The sequence below is a fragment of the Haemorhous mexicanus genome, chromosome 10, assembly GCF_027477595.1.
Source record: "Haemorhous mexicanus isolate bHaeMex1 chromosome 10, bHaeMex1.pri, whole genome shotgun sequence".
NCBI classification, from domain to species: domain Eukaryota; kingdom Metazoa; phylum Chordata; class Aves; order Passeriformes; family Fringillidae; genus Haemorhous; species Haemorhous mexicanus.
In genome coordinates, this window is record NC_082350.1 from 20007539 (window position 1) to 20030965 (window position 23427).

Here is a 23427-nt window from a genome sequence, read left to right on the forward strand (position 1 = left end):
CCCTGCCACCCAGGGAAAATACACAAACACAGGCACCCAAAATGTCACAGGGCACCTAAATCGTTGTGCAAATGGCCAGCACAAGGGCTGGTGCTGGTGTGGAAAAGCTGTGCAGCATTCCTGCCCTGGGAATTGTGGTTGGCGGCACAGTCCAGCCCCACGGGTGCTGAGGTTCCCAGATCTCCCAGTGCCAGCTCCTGCAATTCCAACATATTGGTCAAAACAGGGTTTTTGCAAATGAACATTTGTGAACTCCCTGGTGCACCAGAACTCCTCTTTCCTTGGTGATGGAAGCTACAGAAAGCAGTTTGATGAAGCAAGCCAGATCTGAAGGCAGCAGATACTGAAATCTGGAAGATTTAATTGAATATTTTTATTACATATTTTTGGAACCTTCATTATACCCCACCCTCCAGGAATTTAATTACCTAAGGAAAATTATACTACTGATTACAAGATTGCAGGTTTATTTTCACTGCTTAGAACTTTTTTTTTTTTACAGCTCACATTACACTTGCATGACTTGTTTTGTAACATCTTGAAATTTTTAATGCTATGATGAGGAAAGGTACTTATACATATATATATAGATGAACTAGGCAGAATACTTGGTTTGCAGTCTTTTTGAAGGGAAAAATGTTATTTTCTTGATTTGAGTAGGCCTGTATGTGGTTTCTTTGAGCTATTGGATAATGAGTTTACAGGATTGCTCCCAGGATGTGCCTTGTGTTTGTCCTTCAGGCTGAGTACAACAGGAGGAACTGAGAGAGGTGTCTTTAAAACATAGGAAGGAATGTTTTCTATAGGGGAATAAAAATAAATTATGCAGAAATTGTGACTATAGTGTGTATGAAATTAAACTGGCAAGTATACTGTGGTAAATATTTGACAGATAGGACAACAATTTAGCCAGATTCTCAGTTTTTCCAATAAATCATTGCACCCAGGTCTTGTAAATCACAATTCATGTCAGCCAGCACTGCATGGTGAGTTAAGGTCAGGAGAGATTTCCAAATGTGTTATGATGATTATCTAACAATTCAGTTAATAGAGCCATAGAATTGGATGAGATTTCTGTCATTTCCCATGTCACAGCAGCAGAGACCTTTGACTGAAACAACATCATGAATATTGGATAAGATCCTGCAGTGCTGCTTCTCCGTGTTATGATATTATCCAAGGATGAAGGTTACAGATACATGAATTGTACTGTTCATTTTCCAGTGGGTAAAAACAAATGAAAAAACCCCCCTAAACAAGTTTCAATACACAACTAGATATAATATAGCTTTTTCTTTATATATATATATATATATCTATCTGTATATATATCAAGTAAAAAAATCTAAAATAGTTGGAAGTAAAAAATGAAAAAATAGCTGATAGTGTTCTTTTTTTCTTTACAGTGATATGGTAGCAAATACAAGACAAATGAATAATAAACCTTTTCATAAGGAGTTCTGGTCCCACCTCCATCAATAGGGCTCAGACTAGAATACAAAATGGAACAAGGTGTTTTTTGCTTTTTGGCTACAGCTTCTGCAAGTGACAAAACTTATGTTGATAAGACAGAAGAAAATCATAGCACTACACAGAATAAAACTCCAAAGTGTTTTCCAAAAGACCTTACAAACACCATAGGGTACAATTGACTTCTGAACTGAGGGAGCAAACACAAAGCATCACCAAGTCCTACTGAGCCTGAAAATACTGTATGCTTATCCCGACCTGACCTCAAAATACATCCTTTTTGTGACATCTTACCATTAAAAAACCCCTTATCTATGCTTTTCCCCTTCCCACTCTGCAGCCAGTATTAAAAAAGCCAAAGCCACAAACCCATCCAATGGGCTGAGCCAGGTGTGAGACCTCAATGATGCACAAGTGCTTGGCTGCCCTTTGCCCAGCAGTGAATTTCCCCAGAGTCTTTTACACCAAAAACATCAACTGACTAAAGCTTGGCCAATGGTCACACTGAGCCCTATCTTGGCTGTAGAAAAGAAAGTACTAATCCCAGCATAAAACAAGATCATCGAGACGGTCAACACAAAACAGGAACGTTTTCAGTCGTCTGCATAATAATAACATCATGTTTGCATATAGAACAGCTTTTGCATTATTGCTCTACTTAGAAGAATATAGTAAGGAACTTATACCAGACTTGCACATTACAAACTTAAGGTTCTTTGGTGAAGAATGAGAAAAACAGTATTTTCGCTGCAGTTAAATTTCGGAGAAGTCTCCTTTCCTATCTGCTGATCCTCTGGATTCTCTCGCAGAGCAGGGAAAGGTACTGAGTCAGCTTTACCATGGCCACGATGGCCACCCCCCCGATCATCATGCAGGTGGGCCAGACCAGGGAGTGGAACAGCACGTTGGAGCTGTACAGTTTGGTGAGGATCACGTTCTTCTGCACGCCCTCGGGGTCGTAGAAGCAGGAGAAGCGTTGGTACTTCCTGAAGTTTTCCATCACCACGTTCACCAGAGACATGGATTCCTCGTAGTTCTTCCCGCACTTGGGGATGTAGGAACACTGGGGAGAAACCAGAGGGAGAAAAACGTCTCCAGACCTGTTACAGTGTCTGTTTGCAGGTGGCAAGTGGGGAAATCTCCAGATGATTATGCTTTTCACAACAAGAGTGGAATACTATTACCCTAATAATGAATTTATCACAGCAAAACTCAATATTTTGCACATCTACAGAATTTCCCATTGGAGAACCTCTAAGTGCTGTTCAAACATTAATGCTTTAATCTGCACTGTGCCTTGTGAGATAGGTGAATATATTATTATTGCTAATTTACACATGCAAAAATAGAACTGATGAAGTACCTCTTCATCTTAAGTGGCATACATATGCTCACAGTTAGATGGGTAATTGACTTTCTGTAAATACAAATCTGGTAGTTTAGCTCTCACTTGGCTTGGATCAAAGTGATCACAGTGGGCACAGGAGTTCACTCGGGGGGGGAGGGATGAGGAGAGACCTTTACACAAATATTCTCATGAGGGTAATGCCTCAGCTAGATACAAATAAGTGGTCTAGACTTTCCTACTGACAGCCCAGAGGACTTTCATTCAGCCTCTAGCTGAAGATCAGCCTGGTTGCCAGGGTGGCTTTTAGTGATTTTTTTGCTTTTGACCCCAGAAAAAGTCAAACAGTTCCTTCTCTCTGAAAATGATCCTGGAATTTCAGTTTTAGTCCCAAAGGAAATAAGGTTTGGGGGTGGCTCTATCTAGCCCAGTTGCAACCTAGATTTCCGGAGAATACTAAAGGCAAGTTATTTTAAAAACAGCTTTATGGAGTCCATGCTCTGCAGATATTCCATGGGAAAGGTAGGACAGCGGCCCTGGGCTCTGCTGACCACTCCCTGCCAAGAGCTGGTGTGGGCTGTGAGGTGGCAGGCAGACACAAGGACCAAGGCCACATCTGGACAATTTTCAACCTAGAGCAGAAACCCCTCAATTTGCTGTTGGTCCTGCTGGTCTGGAAGAAGATTGATGGGAGCAGCCAGGGCCTCTCACTTCCTTCTCTCTTCTATGCACTTACACCCCACCAAATCTGAAAGTTTTCTACACCTGCACAGGATTTTGATTAACTGCTTCAGGAGGGGTAGAAATCTGCTGCTTGACTTCTCGTTGGACATGCAGGAAGGACCCAGCAGGCTGCTTGTCCTGGTGAGAACCTAAAGTAGCCCCAGATAATTTAATGAGAAAGTGAGATTTGCAAAGGAAAGAAGATGGTTTTGATTAAAATAATGTGACCCATGGGTTTTGATTATTTCTGTTTTAGTGGACGTACTTTATAAACGTCCTTCTGTTCTTTTTCGTGACATCCTGTGAATTCTTTTTTTAACATACTGCAACAAATCTCTAGTCCTAATTATGATCAAAGGATTAACCTCATAATAGGATTTGATTGATTCATTGGCAAGTTATTAACACAGAATATGATTTGAAGCATGGCAGAGAGATTGTCTGGCGTTAGCAGACTGGAGCATTAATGGTGGAGCATGGCCACACTGCCATTATGAATATTTCATAGAGCTCTAGAAATTAGAGATGAAAAATATCAGAGCATTAATATCTCATCCATCTTGCTGCTGGTGCATGTCTGCTCCCTATGGGATAGTCTCTTTGTACTCTGACCAAATTTGTCTTAAATGTCCAAAGTCACGAGCCCTCTGCCAGGGCCCACGAGTCTTTAATAGATCATAATCTACTAAGCAGGGGAAATTTCTCAGTGAAGCATTCCACATTTTCCCTTAGTAAATTATCTGTTATCACTGTCATAACAGCAGTATTTCCAGTTCAAATGGATTTTTGTTGTGGTTTTTGGGGGAATTTGCGTTTTGTTTCTTGTCATTTTTTTGCTATTCATTTCTGTTTCTGGAATTCCCATGAAGCATCCTGAATGAGGTGATTCAATGAGAACTTGGCCACTTCTGCAAAATCCCATTGACAGAGAGCAGAAGATATGTAGAAGCCAAAAGGATGCAAGATTCCTGGGCTCTAAGTTTGCAGAAATATCCCAAGAGTGCAGTGAGTCCAAGTACTGTCCAAGTGTTCTCAGAGGGGACCTGAAGCAGAGCCTGAGCTGCTCCCTGCACCACCAGCCATGCTGGGCTGCCCACGATGGAGGGTCTGGGAGCATGAACCTGTGGAGTGCAGCTGTGCAAGGGAAGTTGGTTTATTGCGCCTCTCATCCAGACTCCTTGTGCTGAAGCCATGTCTCTCTCCAGGCTGTGTTCTCCCAGGTGCCCTCCAAGGTATGTGTGCCCTTTGTGTGCTCTCTGCCCCACTCTGCTTCTCCTGAGACCCTGGAAACAGCTTGGTCTTAGCTTTGATCCTCAGCACAAGGACATTAAATTTTGGTTTTGGGGTGCTCCTGGCCTCCTCCAACATCTCAACTTTCCCAGTGAGATCTCAGGGCTGTGTTTTGTAGGTGACAGCAAACAAGAAGACTCAATAACAGGATGTATTGGTATTTTCTTTGTTTCCATAGTTTAAATTTTCAATTGTTTTCTGCAGTGCCTGATAAGGAATTTTAAATCCATAACTGTTATGCTACAGCTGTGAATGTAGACAATTAAACCTATGCTGTTTTTTGGCACTTCTTCATTGCCAAACATTGGAAATCTGCAAGTTAACAATGTCTGGTGCTCTACCTCAGGTGAAGATTCTGTGATACAGCATGAGAAAGGTGATTCTTGTGTTCCTCGCAATCTGAGCACAAGAGGGATCTCTCAGACAGTTACAAATAGAAGTTGTGAACAATGTTTTCATCTCTACTTTCCTAATATAAAGCACTGGGTAGGTATCCTGCCTGAACTACCTCTGGACAGATCCAGTCCAGTGCCCTGCTCAGTGCAGAGTTGCTCAGGGACTTGTCCAGTCAGGTTATGAATATCTCCAGGGATGGAGATCACACAGCTTCTCCAGGCGAGCTGGAGGCAGTTTCCCTTAAATCAATGAAGATACACCAAAAAGGCTATTGCCAGAAAACCCCTCAGTTCAGGGGGGCAGTGAAATACACAACTCTCATCCTATGTCTGTGGCTGGGATTGGTGTCCAAATTTAGACAGGATGTGCTGTGGCAATCTTTGTGAGAAAGTGGTCAGGATGTCAATTTACACCTCTTTTGGAAAGGGCAACAAGTTTGGAGAAGGATTGAAGGAGTTCTGTATCTGAGCTGGCCTGAACTGATTCCTCCAGATGGAATTTTCCAGTTCCCTTCTGGAATCCACAGCTGCACACCTCTGCTTCCCCTCCCTGCACCTGGCAAACTCCTTCCTGGCTTATAAACACCTGAATCTTCTGTGAGAAACCCTGAGACTCCCCATAATTTCTGAGTCCCAGGCAGTCACAGCTGATTTTGGTGATTAAATCCTTCTTGTTATCTCACTAACGGAGAACCGATATAAATCAGCAGCAGCTCCAATGACATGAAAAGAGCCAAAATTACATAATATGAGATCAAAATGGGGCCTCTGTAATTGCTTTAACTACCACAGCCCTTCCTCACAGTGACAGCCTGGCTCTGTGCTGATTTACCTCTTGCAGAGGCTGTTAGAGCCTTTGGCAGCTGAGGAAGGAAAGTGTGGCCATAGAAGCATTTAAACTGTTTTGCCAGTAGTATTGACGAGGGGCTGGGCTTGTCCTAAAGGCTAGAGATAAAGTAGGCACAGCAAGAGCAATGAAAAGCCAGAAAAAAATCTTATGTGCTTTTCTTGGAAAGACTCGAGCAGCTTGACAGATATCCACTGACTTCCCACTGATTCCCACCAGAGACTGGCAGCAGCATGCTGCAGATCTCAGTATAAATTGTAGCTACTCCTTACTCCACCTCCTGAGCTGACAGCCAGGTTAGACAGCAATTCTCCTGGATAAAGCATTATTTAGACTCAAAGTGGATTTTGCTCTGTCCGTGCTGGCTGGTGGGGAGAAGAGAGAGGCAGGCTCCAGATGCTGCTCTGTCCCTGTGTGTGGGTGCTCAGCAAAGCAGAGAGGTTGGTGGAGGGGTGTCACCTTGTGAAAGTCACTGGTGTTGGTCTTGGAGTGTCAGGACTGTGCTCTGTGTTGTCCCCAGTAACGTCAGAGCTCAGTGAGCCAGGCACGGGGTTATTTTTTATTTGGCCAAGGTAAGGACAGGGAACACAAATGTGAGTAAATAGATGGAGAGAGACAGGTTAGCACCCAGCTGGACATCACCCAGCACTGCTCAGAACTGCATTCCTGCTCCATGGGGATGCTCTCTGGCCAGGGAAGAGGGAAATCACATCTGGAATGCTGAGGCAGGTTGTGCTGATCTGAAGACAGGTATTTTACAGACATTGCAAACTTCCACTGAAAACTGCTTTTGTATTCAGGTCACATAGCCAGCAGCATGTCAGGAAAACCTAGGAATCCTCCTGAGAGCAGAGCTTAACCTGTAAAACAACCTTGGGCTGGAGAAGCATTAACTGTGCCTACACTAAATTAAGAGGAGGTGGCATCTGGGAGAATTTCAAAGTCCATTTCGGCAAGCAAAAATGATCAATAAAAGAATGTGGAGATTTATGCTGAATCTCTCAATTTATTTGAACCAATGGAGCATAGAGATTTATCTGATCTCTTTTAATCAAATTGAGGTGTGAACATCACGGTTTTGCTTTTGCCCCTGCAGGAAGTGAGGTCTGTCCTGCCTCAGGCTTCACAGACAGTGAGTGCCTCTTCCTGCACTGATGGCAGAGTGGAAGGGAAAAAGGGGGAACTCTTCTCCATTTCACACTTCAGAGCCAGAGGACTCCATCTCTCAGCCATGAGAGTTAATTATCCAGCAGAATAAGCAGCCTAGTGCAACCATGCCATACTTTGACTAATTTTAATATCACTTCATCTTAGTATGCAGGATTAATTTGTTCTCCTGAACAGCTGCCATAAATAGAAACACAATAGGTTACTTTGTCAGCAGCCTGATCTGGGGCTCTGTTGTTCTGGGGTCTGCTTTGCCAAGTTTGGGGTTCAGTGACCTTGGATAACCAAGCAGTTAAAGAAAACCTGGCACCTGTAAGTCTAATGACTCCACTGTGTCCCAGCTCCCTCCAGTTTGTACTCTCAGGGAAACAGGAGCTGTCAATATGAAGAAAGGAAGGTGGGGAGAGGGACATTTCCCTGTTCCCATCTCTCCTTGCCCTGTGGAAGGTGGGGAGTGATGCACAGCCCGTGTCAGGCACACAGCTGTGCTGCTGCTGCCTTCTCTGCATCTGCTGCCTCCCTTCAGCCTCCAGACAGGAGCTCTCTCCATCCCACCTGCATGGGGTTCTGCTGGAGTTTGTACTTGCAGAAGCAGAGACAGGAATTCTTCAGACTTGCACAAAATAATTTCATTAGTTCAAGATCTGGAATCAGAGCAGTTGTGCTGTAAAGATGGGGTGACTTCCTTATCTTATTCACACCCCAAAGCCGGGCCCTTTATGTTTATGCTGCTGCTTTTACCTTGGCACTCCCCACTCAGCAAGCTCTCAGGGTCTTTGCAGGGTGAGTGCAGTGCCTGGAGCCCAGCAGCACAGCTGAGCTCAGGGGAGCTGCTCAGGCTCAGGGTTTGTCACCAGAGATGGAGATGGGCTCTCCTCTCTCCCCACCACCTTGCCTGCCCTGCAGAAATTTCCATTCTCACTGCCACATGGATGCTCCCTGCACATTTCTAGGGGTGTTCACTGTCATGGGAGCCATTCCTGGGTGGGAAGGGACATGTCCACAGCCCTATGAGAATATCAAGGTGACACGTGCTCAGTGATCTCCTGATCCTGTAAAGCTCTTGAAAAGGATGAGGGAGGCTCCAGCCCTTAGGACAGTACCCCTGGAATGGATGGAGGCAGAAAGTTGCCCCTCTCTGTAGGGGATACAGTGTGGCTGAATGAAGGTGGTGTAGAAGGTAATCTTATCCCCCAACGAGCTGCAGCTGGACCAATTACTAAAGATTAGAAGCAGGCCTGATCTTAACAGGCCACACCTGTAGCCAATAAGGCCAAGTGGTATAAAAGAGGATCTTATCTCCCAGCGAGCTGCAGCTGGACCAATTACCAAAGATTAGAAGCAGGCCTGATCTTAACAGGCCACACCTGTAGCCAATAAGGACTAATGGTATAAAAGAGGATCTTATCTCCCAACGAGCTGCAGCTGGACTAATTACTAAAGATTAGAAGCAGGCCTGATCTTAACAGGCCACACCTGTAGCCAATAAGGACTAATGGTATAAAAGAGGATCTTATCATCTCCCAACGAGCTGCAGCTGGACCAATTACCAAAGATTAGAAGCAGGCCTGATCTTAACAGGCCACACCTGTAGTCAATAAGGACTAATGGTATAAAAGAGGGGGTTGGTGGGATCTGGAGTCACATGACTGCTGCAAGGACTGGGAGGAGTCAGTGCTTAGAGGAGCTGCCCGCGAGAAACATCGAGGAGGTATGGAGCTCTGGTGATGTGGAATCCTTGCACTATAATGACCTTAGAACTCGTGCTCTCTAAGACAGGTTTGTGCACTGATTTCTGCTTTCTCTACTTTGTGAAACAGGAGCTGGGAGCCTTATATTGCTTTAAAATGAGGAATGGATGTAATGAGATGAGAAGCCCTCCAGAAACCCATTTAGGAAAAAAATTTATTCTGTGTTCCTACCTCAGAATTAATTTTCATTGTTTCCTCGGTGTGGTAGAGTAGAAGCTTCTGTCCAGAAGAGGTGAGATTAACATACACCTGCAGGCAGGGGTACTGAGAGATTTTCCAGCACTCTGGGCCGCAGTTAAATGAGCAGTTAAAGGTTTCTGTGATGGATGCATTGAGAAGTGAGCACTGAGTCTCTTCTGTCCAGACACTAAGCAGGAAAAAAAGAGACATTAGAGCATGGTAAGAATAGGCAAATAAGCTCTAAAGCCATCTCAGGATTCCCATCAGAGATATGTTGGGGGGGCTTCTTGCAGGAGAGGCTGTGTTGCAGCAAAGCCTGGGCTGGCTCATGTCACACATCACAGACAGTTTAGCCTTTGGGCACAAAATTACCCAAAATTAATTACAAAATTACCCTATTCACTTATGCCTGTGTATAAATGGAAAGTGAACTGGAACTTTGATGCTGGAAAAGGTGTATGTGAAAGGGTGTGGGCAGAGAGAGAGGAAAGCTGAGCAGCCTGTGCTGGGGAGAGCACGGCACGCAAGGTGCTGTATGACAGGACACCCTGAGCTAACACTTGAGGGTTAACTCAAAGTCCAGGCCAATTTAAGGTGAAGGTTGAGAGGACAATTTTGGATTAGCAGGTTGTGGAATCTCACATACATGAAGATACAGAACTCTTGAGTGGTACCTCCTGCAGCTCTACCTAGGGGAAAGCTTTTCCTAGTGGCAGCTTGCTGGGTTTTCTCTGAGTTAAGTCAGTGGCTGTAACTTTTCTGGAGGATTTAATCTCATCTCCAATCCACCAGAGGCTAAAGCTGGAACGATGGAGCCTGGCTGTGTGCTAGCAATGTTTACTGGCATATATTTAAAAATCTGCAGCTGTGTTTTCTTTGGGGAAAGGGCACACTGAGGGCTCTGCAAAAAGCCCTTTGTGGGCTGGGGGAAGGTTTCACCCAGGGCTTCCCTTTAATGGTGCTCAGCCCCTCAGCTCAGCCCCAAGGTGGCTGTCTTGCCCTGCCATGAGGGGGATGAGGGTCTGCTTGCCCCTCAAAAAATCTGAGTAAGTGATATCAAAGATTTCTGACTAATTCTATTGCTGTTTTACTTAAGCAGTAATTCTGCTTGTATATTCAGTGTTACATTTATATTAAATTATGCTATGTTTTCTGGAGGGAAAATGAATGAAAGGATTTTTTCACCCTTCCAGGCAGTATTTGTTGGAGGGATATTGCTGTAAAGGAGAATAACCCCTGAGGAAATCTGTCTGTGTGGAAAAAAGTGGCAGCGAAGGCTCCTGGGCTGTCTTCTCCTCACTTTCACCTTTCTGGCTGCTGTTTTATTCATGCAGGGGGGTAATAGTAACACCTACCTACCACAGACTTGTGAAGATGGAATAGTTGATACTTTGGAGGTGCTTTGATATCATTTGGCAATTTTTTTTCACATATCATATAATATAAATCAACTTTTTCCACGTGAACAATTTTGACCTTAGCAGCCTCTGCAATTGACCCTGGTACTGCTGAAAGATCTGGGAGAGCAATTTGGAATAGCAAATGCACTTGGATGCTTAACAGGTCTTGATCTCAGTTTTCAAAATCGAAATTTTGCCTTGATTTAAAAAGGGACAAAGGACTTTATCACATGAATAAGATGCTTACAAATCAGTACAGCTCATCCTCATCTATATTCCTTATCACTGCAGGGTCAGAAGGGAATATTCTCATGCAGGTGCACCAGTATAACTGAGGATGCTCACACCAGTTAGCTCTAGGCACTTCTTGCATGTGCCTAAAGAAGCCTGTGGTGTTTAACCCAGGGTGTTCCAGGTATGTGCCCCTGCCTTAGCGTGGCTTGGGGCATGGCAGACTAATATTCTGATCTCCACTCACATATTTTTCATTCTTTTAACTCCACCAATCAGGGCAGGAAAAAGCCCATCACTGACAGTCTTACTGCAGTCTGTGCTGGATTTTAAATAGGGCTGATGCTTGAAAACTGATTACAAATGTTGTTAATGAATCACAGGCCAAACTCTCTGCTTGCTGGCAGAGGAGGAAGCCTGAGACAGCCTCAGAAAAATGAAGTGCAGTGCAGGAATGATGGAAGATGGTCTTTTGCTTTCAGCAAATTGCTATCTTTCATGAGGATTTCACTTGTTCAAATGAAAGTAATAACCAACATGGAAAACTATGTGCTACAAGAGCTTGATTTCTTTCCCAGATTAATTCTCCATCTTTCATTTGGAAGTATACTGTTTCTCAGGGCTGCAAAATATTTTTTGCTCTTTTGTCCTGAGTCTGGGCTTTGCAGAAACAGCCCTTGAGAAGCTCATATTGTTCAGCAGACTGCAGGCCAGCTGATATGGATATTGTACTGGTGTTAAACTGTGCCAAGTGGATTGAGATTTTGTCAAGCAGGGATCTAATTCTTCCCTCACTTTATGCCAGAATTAGTCAAATTGCTTTCACTGTGGCTGTGCCTAATTTATACTGGGGCAAGGAAGTGCAGAGTTTATTTGACCAAATGAACAATTATAAACCTTTAATAAAAAGAGCCAAAAGAGTAAGCCCCATGCAGCCAGCTGGAACAGGGGATGTGAGGGCAGGGAGAGCCATGGAGTTACCTTTGCATGTAGGAGCGCAGCAGGGTGATTCCCAGCAGGAAGTACATCATGATGGAGCACACCATCATGGCCAGCCCCAGCAGGATGGCCCGGTCCTCTCCAGCTTTCAGGGCTGTCACTGTTTTCCTTTTGTCCAGTAGGTCGTGATCCCTGATTTTTTGGTAAATATTTCTGAGGTTGAAAATAATACATTTTTATGTGAAGTTCATGTTTAATCATCAATACAGCCTCTACAGGGTGGGCAGTTCCACCTCCATACCCATCTCATGGGAGAGAAAGGCTTAAAGGTCCTCTGGTGTCCTTTTCCAACAGATTTCACTCTGACCTGGTGCAAACTTATTCATCTCCAAAATAAATTACAGCAATTTCTGAAAAGGTGAAAACCCCTTACAGCAAATACAAATATTAGACACTTGTGCCAGCTCAGTAAATGCTTCTTTGGTACAGCCTCTTTGGCTCAGTAGAATTATCCCAGAGGTGCATTTGACTTGCCAGTGCCATCTCAGGCCACCAGAAGATATCCAGGTGTATGAGGTGCCTTTTCTCCAGCTGAATAGGGTAACAAGTCTTGTAGTAAATAGCCTGAAGAAAGCCATCATTAATATTATCTGAAAGGACCATGCTCTCTTTTGATTCCTACAGGCTATTGGTTTGGGCAATTTTCCGTCCTGAGTGTGACTCAAAGCTCATGAAACACTATGGGGATTTTGCAATTGATTTTTGTGGGTTTTTTGATTGGGAGCTTATTAAGTTTATTCGTAAAACAGCTTTTTGGAAGCCCAGTTACTCATTACAGTGAAAGCCCTCACAGAGAATTATCCACCAGGGCTATTTGTTCTGGGATTAAAAAAAAAAAAATACAACAAACCATTCCCCCTTCAGCAGAGAGTCCTTTGCATTTTCTAACCATAAGTCCTTCTTTCATCTCCGAGCCTTTGATGATTCAATGGGTCATGAGGACACAATGGTGGAGAAGGAAATACTTGAGTACATTTCAAACACACTCAAACTTTGTGGGTTTAAAATGTACTTACAGACCTGAGGCTGGTCAAAATCTCCTGTGCTTTCTGTTATGGTTCTTTTGAATCATCCAGGCAGCACCCGAAGCATGTGAACCGCACACCTCTGAGCCCTGGCACCACCATAACATGGACACAGTAGTACACGTGGGAGAAGTTCCTCTTCCACTGTCTGCAAAATGGCAGGTGAGCAACATCAACGTCACTTTGGCCTCTAGCAAACCCACCACTCCTTTCAGCTGAAGCCACCGAGTTTCACTCACCCGTGGGGGAAAAAAAATAAAAATCACTGAGTCAGGTCAAGCAGAGAACTTATGTTGGCTATTAAGGATAAAGAGAGATAAGACAGGTGTGAAATCATACATTGACACAGTAGAAGCAACAGCAAAAAATTTGTTTAATCATAGACTCCCTGAGACTGGAAGTGAATTTCTATTTAGATGATGAGTCATAGCCAGGAAAAGCACATATGGTGTGGGGTTTTATAGCAAAAATGTTGCTTAGACAGTACTGCAGTCAACAGTCTCCTGTACCTAAGAACTCTTGAGGTTTCTTTTTCCAACTGCAGTTTACATCTTTAGGTGTCCATGGTTTCTCTTCAAAACCATCCTTTAGAGCTTGTCAGTGTTTTCCTTTTTGGAAATGAAATGGTAATTTTGCCTGTCAAGGTTTCCTCTGCTGTTCAGGAAAAAATATATATTGTAAACTGGTAGGTGCAATTGCCTTCCAAGAAGTAATGTAGAGTGATGCTCTAATGCTACTTTTCTATTATTATTTATCAAACTGTATTTAACTGCTGCCATTAGAATTTGCATTGTTCCCAAATGGAAGCAGGCAGGAAGGCAGAGATTGTCATGCAGTTCCAGCACATTAAACCATCACACAACATAATTTATGTCAACATGTAGGCATAAAACTGGCCCAGTGCAATCACTCACTAATGCCACTGGACATAAAAGGGATACAAATGGACAATTTGGAAACAAATAACTGATTGAGATTGGTTACAAGTGTTTCCCATGTGGCCTTTAGCCTAGGAACACAACATCAGAGGTAATAAAAGGAGGGACTGAAGGGTGTGTAGTGAAAATGAGCTACCTGGCAAAGGTGACCTGCCAGGTGCATCCTCCAAGCTCACCTGCCATAGGAAATAAAACTAAAAAAAGCTCTGCCTCAGAGGTTGGGCTTGGAGCACAGCTTCCATTGCTCTTTTGTAAATATTTGTTATTCAAAACCCTGAACAGCAAAGTGATAGCCTGGTGCACCTCACTGAGGGCTTTTCCCCCCTGAATCCCTGCCAGGAGCCAGCCTGGTGACCCTGCTGGGGTGGGTGGTGGTGTGGCACATGCCAGCCCATGACAGCAGTCCTACCACAGCCCAGGAGACAGCTTTGAGCAGCCCTTCCTCCTCCTCCTCATGCTTGTGTCTGCACTGGGGAGGTGCCAATTCTTTGTGTGATACTGGGAACATCTACTGCTATAAAACTTCACATTTTTGCCCCTGAGAGCCCTGGTTTGGGGAGCCCAGTATGTTTTGCCCAGTATTTGGCCACAGGCAGAGCAGTCTCAGCACTCCCCTCACCGGGGCAGCAGCAGTGCCTGCACATGAGTGTGCAGCTGTGGGTGGGTTCATTACCTGTGAACTTGTGGCACAGCTCAGGGGCCTCCCTCTGCTCGGGCAGCTGCAATAATGCCCTGCTTAGCTGGCTGCTTTTGGATCCCAGAGCTCCACAGGCACAGCCAGCTGCCTGCTGGGCTGTGTTTCAGTACAGGTCGCTGCATCCCAGGCACTGCTCACCAAGTGACTCCATCTAATTCCAGTGGTTCCCTGGGATAACTCCCCATATGCCATCCAGGGGGGCTGCTGGTGTTCAAAGAGGCCCCAGCTGTCAGAACACGGGGTCTCCCTGACCTCTGCAAAGGCATTTAATAGGAAGCAAGCCCCCAAGGACAAAAGGTCTTTGTGCCCTTGATCGTTTCCAAACTGAAGTTCTCCCCTGCTAAATTTCCCTGTCCTTTCTGCCAAGTTGTTCTGGGGCTAAAGACTGCCTGCTCTCCCCAGGCTCAGATGCCAGAGGGGAGATCTCAGCCATGGCTGTGCCTGCTGGGGACAGGCAGAGATTTCCCTCTCCACGTCCTGCACAGCAGCAGTGCATGGATCCCTCTCAATGTGGTCAGCAGATCCTTCTGTACCTCCTGCTCCAGAATGAGCACTACTAAGAGCTCTGTAAAGAGTGCCAAGTGTCCTCATGGGAAAGCTAGAATAGCCAGGCACCTGCAATTACTTTATTTATTTCAAAAAACCACAGATTACCTACCTTCAAAGCCCTCCCCTTGCAGAGGGACCATGGTGTGACCCTGAGGGAGACATTGCCTCCTCTGGCACCACGCAGGTGTGGGGCTTGTCAGACAGGGATGCCTGCCTGAATAATTCAGAATGACTTTGAATTCACATTCCCTTCTCTGATATCACTGTTGTTATGCAGATGTCATTCAAATTACCTCATGGTGAGGTGTTTACTGATATCAGAAATCCTTGAATGCAATGGTCAGAAACTATTCCTGTGTCTTACCTGCAGAATTCCCTGTGTTCAGGGATTTTTCTGCTCAGAAGCCACCTTGTTTACATTTTTATTTACAGGTATATTTGACTGAACCAGGTTTGGCTAGTAGACCTATGGCAACAGGAAATCTCTCTGGAGCCCTCAGAACAGGCTCAGTGATGGTCGTAGGTGGATTCCTTAGATATTAACAGATTTGTTCACTCAGTTCCTTCCCTCTTCATCACCAGGATGGACAAAAGTAAACTAAACCAAACCATTGCTTTGTTTTTCCAATGGCTGCAGTGGTGTGGTGAGCCTCTTTGACAACTGAGAAAGAATGAGGGCTTGACTAGTTTTCCAAAGCATAAAATGTGGCAGCTGAGGAATCATCAATGGCTAAAACAGCAACGAAATACAGATATTCTGGGGCTGATCCTGCAAAAAGAGATGTCTCAGAGATAGTTGATTCCTTTAGAGCAAGTGGCTCATTGCAGCACAGTTAATATTATGGTGCCACCCCTCAAAAGTCTGTGGTTGCAGCACATGTTGGGTGACAACTTTGCTGATTCATATGAAAATCTTCCTGTCTGAAGTCTAAAGATCAAAATTCTTGGGAAAGGGTCATTTAAGGTGAATCATTTCTCTGAAAGGGACCACCTGTTTGATATAATGATGGCACTGGTGACCTTACATGTGTTAAAATCACTGCCAGACACTGGAGGATGAGTTTCTCCCACTGACAGCACTTGCTCTGCATTCACACCTCTCCTCTGCAGTCCTCAGGCTGCCATCAGCACTCTCTTATTTCCACCTTCTTTTCCTCCCTTTCCCTCCTGCATTTTATTAATCACTCACTAAGCACAAAGAAATCCTTCTGTAGAGCTCTAGAGAACCTCTTGGGAAATAAACCCCCCCAAAGGCTTGAGAAGATATCTGACTTTGCCATGGCTGGTGTGCAGGCACAGAGATACTGCTCCCTATTCCCTGTTTCTGCAGGCAGGCAGGGATCAGCTCTGCCTGGACTTGTACTGACCAGACTCTGGTGAGCCCTCAGCCCCAGGTAAGAAGCCTAGCTTCAGGGCATGGTGAGAGTCAAAGGCTGTGCTAATCAGGGGCTTCCAGCCAGCCCAAAGTGTAGGCAGATATCTCCTCCAAGTGTCTACCCCTGGACCGTGACAGTGTTCTAATGCAGAAGGACATAGCCTGGGGAAAATTCAATTAAAGAAGAGACTGGCAGAAGTACAGGAGGCATTTAGCTCCAACGAAAGTTCATGCTGAAAAGCTGGCCTTCTTGTCATCAAAATATCTGTTTGGGATCCGATCATCCAAAGAGCTGAATGCCTATGCAACCTTTGCAGAAACCTTCAGAGGCTGGGCCAATTCTCCAAAGAACCTCAGGGTGCTGAGGGCAGCTCTGCTGCCTGGAGTCAGGAGTGCAGATTCCCAAGCAGATGCCAACAGTAATGTTTCATTAGAATTACTGAAGAGTGTTTTGCTAATTGGCACTGTAGATACATTGATAGCTGGTTTTGTTTCACTGGAGTGTGATTTTTTGTGATTGCGTTTAATAGTTACTGCAAGAGGAACTGAAGGAGAGGTGGAAAGGGGCAAAGGAAAGAAAAGAAAGGCAAATGTGTCCTTGCTGTGACAAGAGAAGCTGCCCAGCAAATCTTACTACAAAGGAGAGGGATTTTGGAAGGATGAGTCTGAGCATTACTGACAATTGTTATTTCATCATTGATATTTAAAACTTTTTTATTCCCAACTGAGCACTGCCTTTGTCTGTGGACTTCAAACCTCTCCTTCCCTTTCCTTCTCTTTGGCACATTTCCCTGCTCCCCTGGGAGATCCAGTCGCTCATTTATTCCTCTGTCTCTTTCAGCCTGTTCCCTCCAGCAACACCACTCGAGTGGGCTGGTGAGCCACCAGCTCTCTTTCAAGCAGCTAAACAACCCCCAGCTACTGTGCAGTGTATTGCACACAGGCTCATCCTCACACGTGCACCTGCACAACCAGAAATCATCTCTGGCAGCTGGATGCATCATTAGGTGTGCAACAGCTGTGTGGGGCAGTGACCTGCCTGGGGGACAGTGTGGCTGCTGGCTGCAGGCAGGACACCTGCAAAAAGCATGAGGGCTTCACAGGGGTTGGGGCTGCACAGCTGTGGCTGGGATAAGCGTGCTTTTAAACCTGAGTCAGAGATGCCACGGCATGCTGCTGGTGTCTGGGAACAAGGAAGGCTTTGGCCAAGGCTCTGGCATTGCCCCTGGGCTCTGCTTTGGCTTGGCACAGTAACCCTGGCACTCCTGGGCTGCTCCTGTGCCTGGTGGAGCAGAGCTGGGGCTGTGGGGCACAGGGTGGGCACCCTCTGCATCCCTCCTGCTCCCCAGTGCCACCACGGGCCACGCTCACAGATATGCAAACCCAGAGCAGACAATCAGCACAGGTGCCTTTACCTTTTCTCATCATGTCTGTAAGATGTAGATCCCCGGCCACTGGTCCAAATAAACATTTTAGAGGGCTGCCCAGTGTTGGCTCTGCTCGCTGCAGTGGGACGATGGAAGGACCTGGGGGAAGAGGGATAATTTTTGTCACTGCCCATCCCACATGGCAGAGCACATCATATCCAGTGTGCCAGGTCCCCTGTGGCCATGCCCCCTGTGCTCTGAGGATGGACATTTGTTAACTTGAGGTGAGATGTAAAATAAAGGGGATGAGAGACCAGTGTGTTGGAATGGAGAATAAACCCCAATAGCCCCACTGGCAAAAGGTGAGGCTGGCTGATCAGGCTTAGCTCTGCTCCACACTGCAAAGGACTCATACCATGGGCAAGAAATCATCAGTAGTACAAGAAAAGGTAATAGCTGTGTCCAATGTTCTTGTGGCAGCATTTTTCAGGGACAAAATGGCTATTGTTTAAGCATATCCACACTCATTACAGGGTTTTGGTTGTTCTGCAAGGTGAGGCTCTCAGGGAAGGTCTCTGAATGGGGCAGAAGTATGAGGTGCAAATGCAGCATTTTGTGAAAGTGTAACTGATATGACAAAGATATCTTTTCCCATGGAGAAATTACCATCCCAAGGCCAGTTAGAACCTTGCCCAAGGACTTCCTTGTTTCACTTCAGGGCATGAGATCTGTTGCCTTCTCTGAGGGTCTCAGGCCACATTGGATCTGCTAGTGGGGCCATGGCTCCCCTTGTAGCTCCTCTTAATTTCTTCTGGTTTTTGTGAGGCTCAGTTAAAAATCTTGGTCTCTGAGAACTGGGCCATTCCTATAAAGGCTGCATTTTGCATTCTTTCACAGCACAACATTTTGTGGTTTTAATGCATTCAGATACAAGCTTAAGGAAAAAAAATTCCAGATACCAAATAGTTCATTGTGAAGTTTTCATACACTGGGGGCCATTCTTTAGCTCACTGAAAAATAAACCTGATGGCTGATGCAGTCAGCAGAGAAGGCACATCATCTGAGAGAGTCTCTAATGTCACTGTCTCCATAATCATGCAAAGGGCTAATTTCAATATTTGCATAGTGGTGAACCAGGAGAATACTTAAATTCTGTAGAGGTGGCTGCAGGGGAAAACTGACATGGACAGGAGCCAAAATCCATCTGTGTGCAGACAGGCTGATGGGTGCTGAGGGACTGGGCTTTCCAGCTGGAGTCAGCCCAGAGCCCCCCACCACAGGGGCCATGACACAGCCCCAGGCCCAATTCACACCTGGTGGGGCAGCTGGCTGGGCAAACTGGCCAAACTGGTGTTCCTGTCACCCCCTCCCTGCTGGGACCCTGCTGCCCTGCCAAACTGGTGTTCCTGTCACCCCCTCCCTGCTGGGACCCTGCTGCCCTGCCAAACTGGTGTTCCTGTCACCCCCTCCCTGCTGGGACCCTGCTGCCCTGCCAAACTGGTGTTCCTGTCATCCCCTCCCTGCTGGGACCCTGCTGCCCTGCTCAGATGCTGCCTCGGGACTGGGACTTGCAGACAAGGACCTTGCTTAAAATAAGAGGTGGCAATATTTGATGGAGCTTTTGGCTGCTTTGGTGAACAGCAAATTGGACAAGAAGGTGGTACAGAAGGAGGGGGGAGGGGGATCTCCCCCAGTGCTTTCCCTGATTTTGTGGTGATCAGTGCAGTCTGAATGCCAAGAACAATTCTGGTATTTCCATACAATCACTGTAGTTAAATATTGGGGAATGAACAACAGGACCAGGCACTGCCTCCCTGAAATAACTATAGTTTAGAAGGTGAAGTAGCATCTGTTGGGATCTAATTAATACAGCCAACAACTGAGTGTTTTGATAGTGATATTGGTCAGAAATTTCTCTTGTAAAACCCTGAGCCAAATCCTCACACTGCTGGATGAGATTTCACCCACACTACCTCAGGCAGCACCACAGTGACCACCAAGCTGTCATTTCTGCTCCAGGCCTTGCAGGAGGGGTCAGACCAACTCCCCAGGGGCCACACTGCATGCTGGACTGAGCCTGTCCCAGGCTGAGTCCCTTAGTGATGGAAAATAAAATTATGTTTCACTAAAATTATTCCGTTGCACTCTTTAGGATGCCACGCACTACAGGAAAGCCTGGTTGTGCTGCCATGGCCTGAGTGGTCCCAGAGCCATCAGGAGATGGTGGTGAATGCTATTAGAGAGCCTTTTCTTAATTAAGCTAAACTTGGGCACTCATTAGAGGTCATCAGCAGCTTCTGCCACCTGTCAGAGCCGACAGGGACACCTGGGCAGGACTCCCTGGGCAGGGAACCAGATCTGTGAGCTCCAGAGCAAATTTCTGGGCTGGGAGCTGGGTGAGGGGGTCTGTCCCACTGAGGGGATGCCAGAGAAGGAAGAGGGATGCTTCCCTTCCCAGTGAAGTGGGAGTGATTTCAGGCTCCCTTTAGTGCCAGTGCCCTGGAGCAGTCCATATGTGACAGCTTTAATGCTGCCTGCTTCGTTAGTTGAGCACTCCGAGCTAACTTCCACTATTTAACACACAATTGCACACCTAATTTTGTGTAAAATTGTAGCACTGATGACATCATAACACTACTCCAGAGGTCGAATAAGTGACCTAGGCCCATGGTTCCCTTAGGCAGGGGTTAGACATTAGGTAAAAACCTTTTGTGAACCAGCAACCATACAAACTCCCCAGGACCCTTCTTTGAAGGCCTTTGGAGGATTCATACCCTCCAAAGAGTCATCCTACATGATCATGCTCTGCCCCACCAGGTCAGGTAAACTTCCATGCCTTTCTCCCCTGCTGGGTAAGTCTCTGTGAATCATGTTTCTTCACTGCCCCCTCTCTTTTTTCTGGGAAAACAAATAACATTACTTTTTCTAGGTTTTTATCCCCCATGGTTTCTCAGAGTCAGCTGCTGGCAACTTATTTTTATCATGCAACAAGTAATCAGCCTGGGCAACTCGTTACTGCAGGATATCAGCCTTGCATTCAGAGTGGATTGTGTTGTTGCTTGAACAGACAGAGCACCAAAAGTCACCAAAATACCTTAAAAACAGTGGAGAAGAGATGCTTCAAGCTGCTTTTTAGACTGCCAGGACTCTGTGGGGAATACTCCTATAGGGCAGGTTATCCAAAAATTGCTGTAGTTGAGGTGACTTTTGCTAGTCAGGGTGCAGGGTGGGACTCTGGCCTTCCTGCCTGACCTTGCCTGCACACCTCTGTCTCCTTCACTATTTACACCATGTGGCATCAATGCAGTTGTCTCTTGACATGGTTGCCACAGTGACAGGCAAAGGGGCCAAGCTTTGCTTTTTACTAAACACACCTCATTCTTCATATCTGGGTCTATTCTGAGTAAAGAGCTCAAGGCTGAGGGCAGAAATGCAGAGTAAAGAGTGCACAGTCTGGTACAAACACAGTCTGTGATGCTGTCCCACTCCTCCCCTCTTCTCTTGTTCTCATCCTCTTCTTGAGCATTACCTGCTGGTGGATTTCATGGAACTCACTAGAAAACCTGACAAGATGTCCACTTTTTCAGCCATTGCAAGGTGAATGCTTGAGACAGCTCTTAGAAAATTAGAACTATTCTGCCCTGTCCTATGGACTATCGACATGTCCACACAACAGCAACCACCTGATTGAGGATTTCATTGTGAAGTAAACACAACAGGGTAGCATTTGCTTCAGATTTCTCCAAGAGAGAGTGTAGTTCTGAGGGTAAATCACAAAATCCCTTAGCTGTTACCTTGGGGACTATATTACATATCCTTTATTACTCTGTTGTCCCTCTGCTGTCCTTACCTTCACCCTGGGTTGGCCCCTCTCCTTCCTCTCTCTACAGTTTGGGTCACGATTGGTATGAAAAGTCCCTCACCTCTAGGTCACCAGAGCTGTGAACAGGCAAAGAGAGATGTTGCAGACCATGGTTTTAGCTGGCAAGCTGGGTTTTATATGTGTGTTTGCTCATAATTGCCTCTGCCTATGTTTATGTTAATCACAGGGTTTCTGAGACCTTGGAGAACCATTTACAGCACCAAACTAATGAGCTTTTTTCCCCTTATGACATTTCATTTCCTGGGCAGTGTGGCCACTGTAAAAAGAGAAGCACTTGCATTAATTTCACCTCATAAAAGACACCCTGATTCATCAAAAGGCAACCAAAGCTAAACATTCACCCAAAGATTCAATCACTGACCACCTCAGCTCTGTGAATACACCCACATCCCCCACTGTCCATGCTGACAGCTGCTGGGTGCTTTATCCCAGTATTTCCCAGCCAGAAGATTCATTCAAATCCCAAGGGAGTTCTCTGGAAACCCCAAAGTTTTCCTGCTAGCCCACATGTTATCCTCTCCCCTTGCCACCCCCAGCAGCCAGTGCCAGTTCTTGGGCAGATGGGTCAGTGGCTGGTGAGTGATGGGAAGTATTTGGTCTCTCTCATGCCTGGATAGACCCTTTTTTGAGTGGTCCCATGAGAAAAGGAAAAGACTGAAGCCAGGCATCAAAGGCAACCTGCAAGAAGACAGTTGTTAACTTTGAGGTGAATTTACTGAATATCAGCAATTAGACTTTGTGTCCATACAGGTCTTACCCATGCCTCTGTCTGGTGATAGAATGTTCTCTTATGGATTTGATGAGCCAGAAAACAGGGAAAGTGGTGTGTGATGAAGGGTGGGAGAACAAATAAAACAGCCTGGTAAATTTTTAATGTAAAGTGTAGCCTGACTGGAGGGTAGTCTGGCTTTCAGGTGCCTTAGAGCATGGAAGAGTTTCCCAGGCAGAGTGGTGGAAGTAACTACTGAGTTAAGATGCTCCTGTCTGATTCAGGAGATGATCCAGGGCAGGTTTCCAGTCCTGGTCTCAAAAGAATAAAAGAACTGGACCAAGGACCCTTGTTTGCATCCAAAACATGACAGAAAGCACACACCAAGACCACAATTAAGCTAACTCACAAAAGAAATGCATCTGCATTAGCAGAAGACAGTCACCACTTAGGGAACAATTAATGCTCTGGCAGCAGCAGCTCTGAATGGAGGAGCAGCAAGAGCAACACCAAAGGGTGAATTTGTGCCCCTGTGAGGGAACTTTGCTGCTCCACAGCTGACGGGCAGGGGCAGGGCAGAGTGACACAAATTGCTGCAGCCTCTCAGGAGCCCCAGCTGCACTAAGAGCTTGATCCAACCAGCAGGTGACCTTCAGTCTGGGCAAGGGGGAAATGGACAGTGGGCAGCTGTGCTCATCTACTGACAGGAGTATGGGAAGGCTGATGGTTAATGATGCTTCATTAATGATTCACCTCTATTTCTGACCCTGCTCCAAAATCTCCCCAGAGCTCAGAGCTGAGCTCTCCATCCAGATTCTGAATGTAATGAGGGAGACATCCTGGACACAGAGTGGTCCTGCTGGATTCCCATGTCACAGGCATGTCTAGGACATTCCATGTCCAAAGGAGGAGAGTGGGGCTGCCAGGGACAGCTGAAGCCATCACACAGAGGTGCAGATGAGCTGTGTGTGGAGCACAGTGACATTTGGGTATGTTGCAATATTTCTTTATACTTAAAGTCATCCTTGACAATTGTTCCCTCTTTCCAGTATATACAGGAGAAAAAGAAGTATTCAGAAAGGCTGA

At 45.7% G+C, this 23427-nt stretch overlaps 1 protein-coding gene across 5 annotated transcripts in view; it reads right to left on the reverse strand.

Moving 5' to 3' along the window:
• Positions 1–341: 341 nt before the first annotated feature.
• LOC132331866 (calcium-activated potassium channel subunit beta-2) overlaps positions 342–23427 on the reverse strand; it is a 135456-nt gene continuing 112370 nt past the window's right edge. For 4 of the 5 annotated variants that reach the window (XM_059855744.1, XM_059855742.1, XM_059855745.1 and 1 more), the window contains 4 exons: positions 17798–17908; positions 11781–11951; positions 9160–9355; positions 342–2533 (listed from right to left, as the gene is read on the reverse strand). In XM_059855744.1, the coding sequence (XP_059711727.1) occupies positions 2249–2533; positions 9160–9355; positions 11781–11951; positions 17798–17908 (763 nt within the window). In that variant the 3' untranslated portion in view covers positions 342–2248. The remainder of the gene's footprint in view (positions 2534–9159; positions 9356–11780; positions 11952–17797; positions 17909–23427) is intronic. The other variant, XM_059855746.1, reaches the window with a different exon arrangement.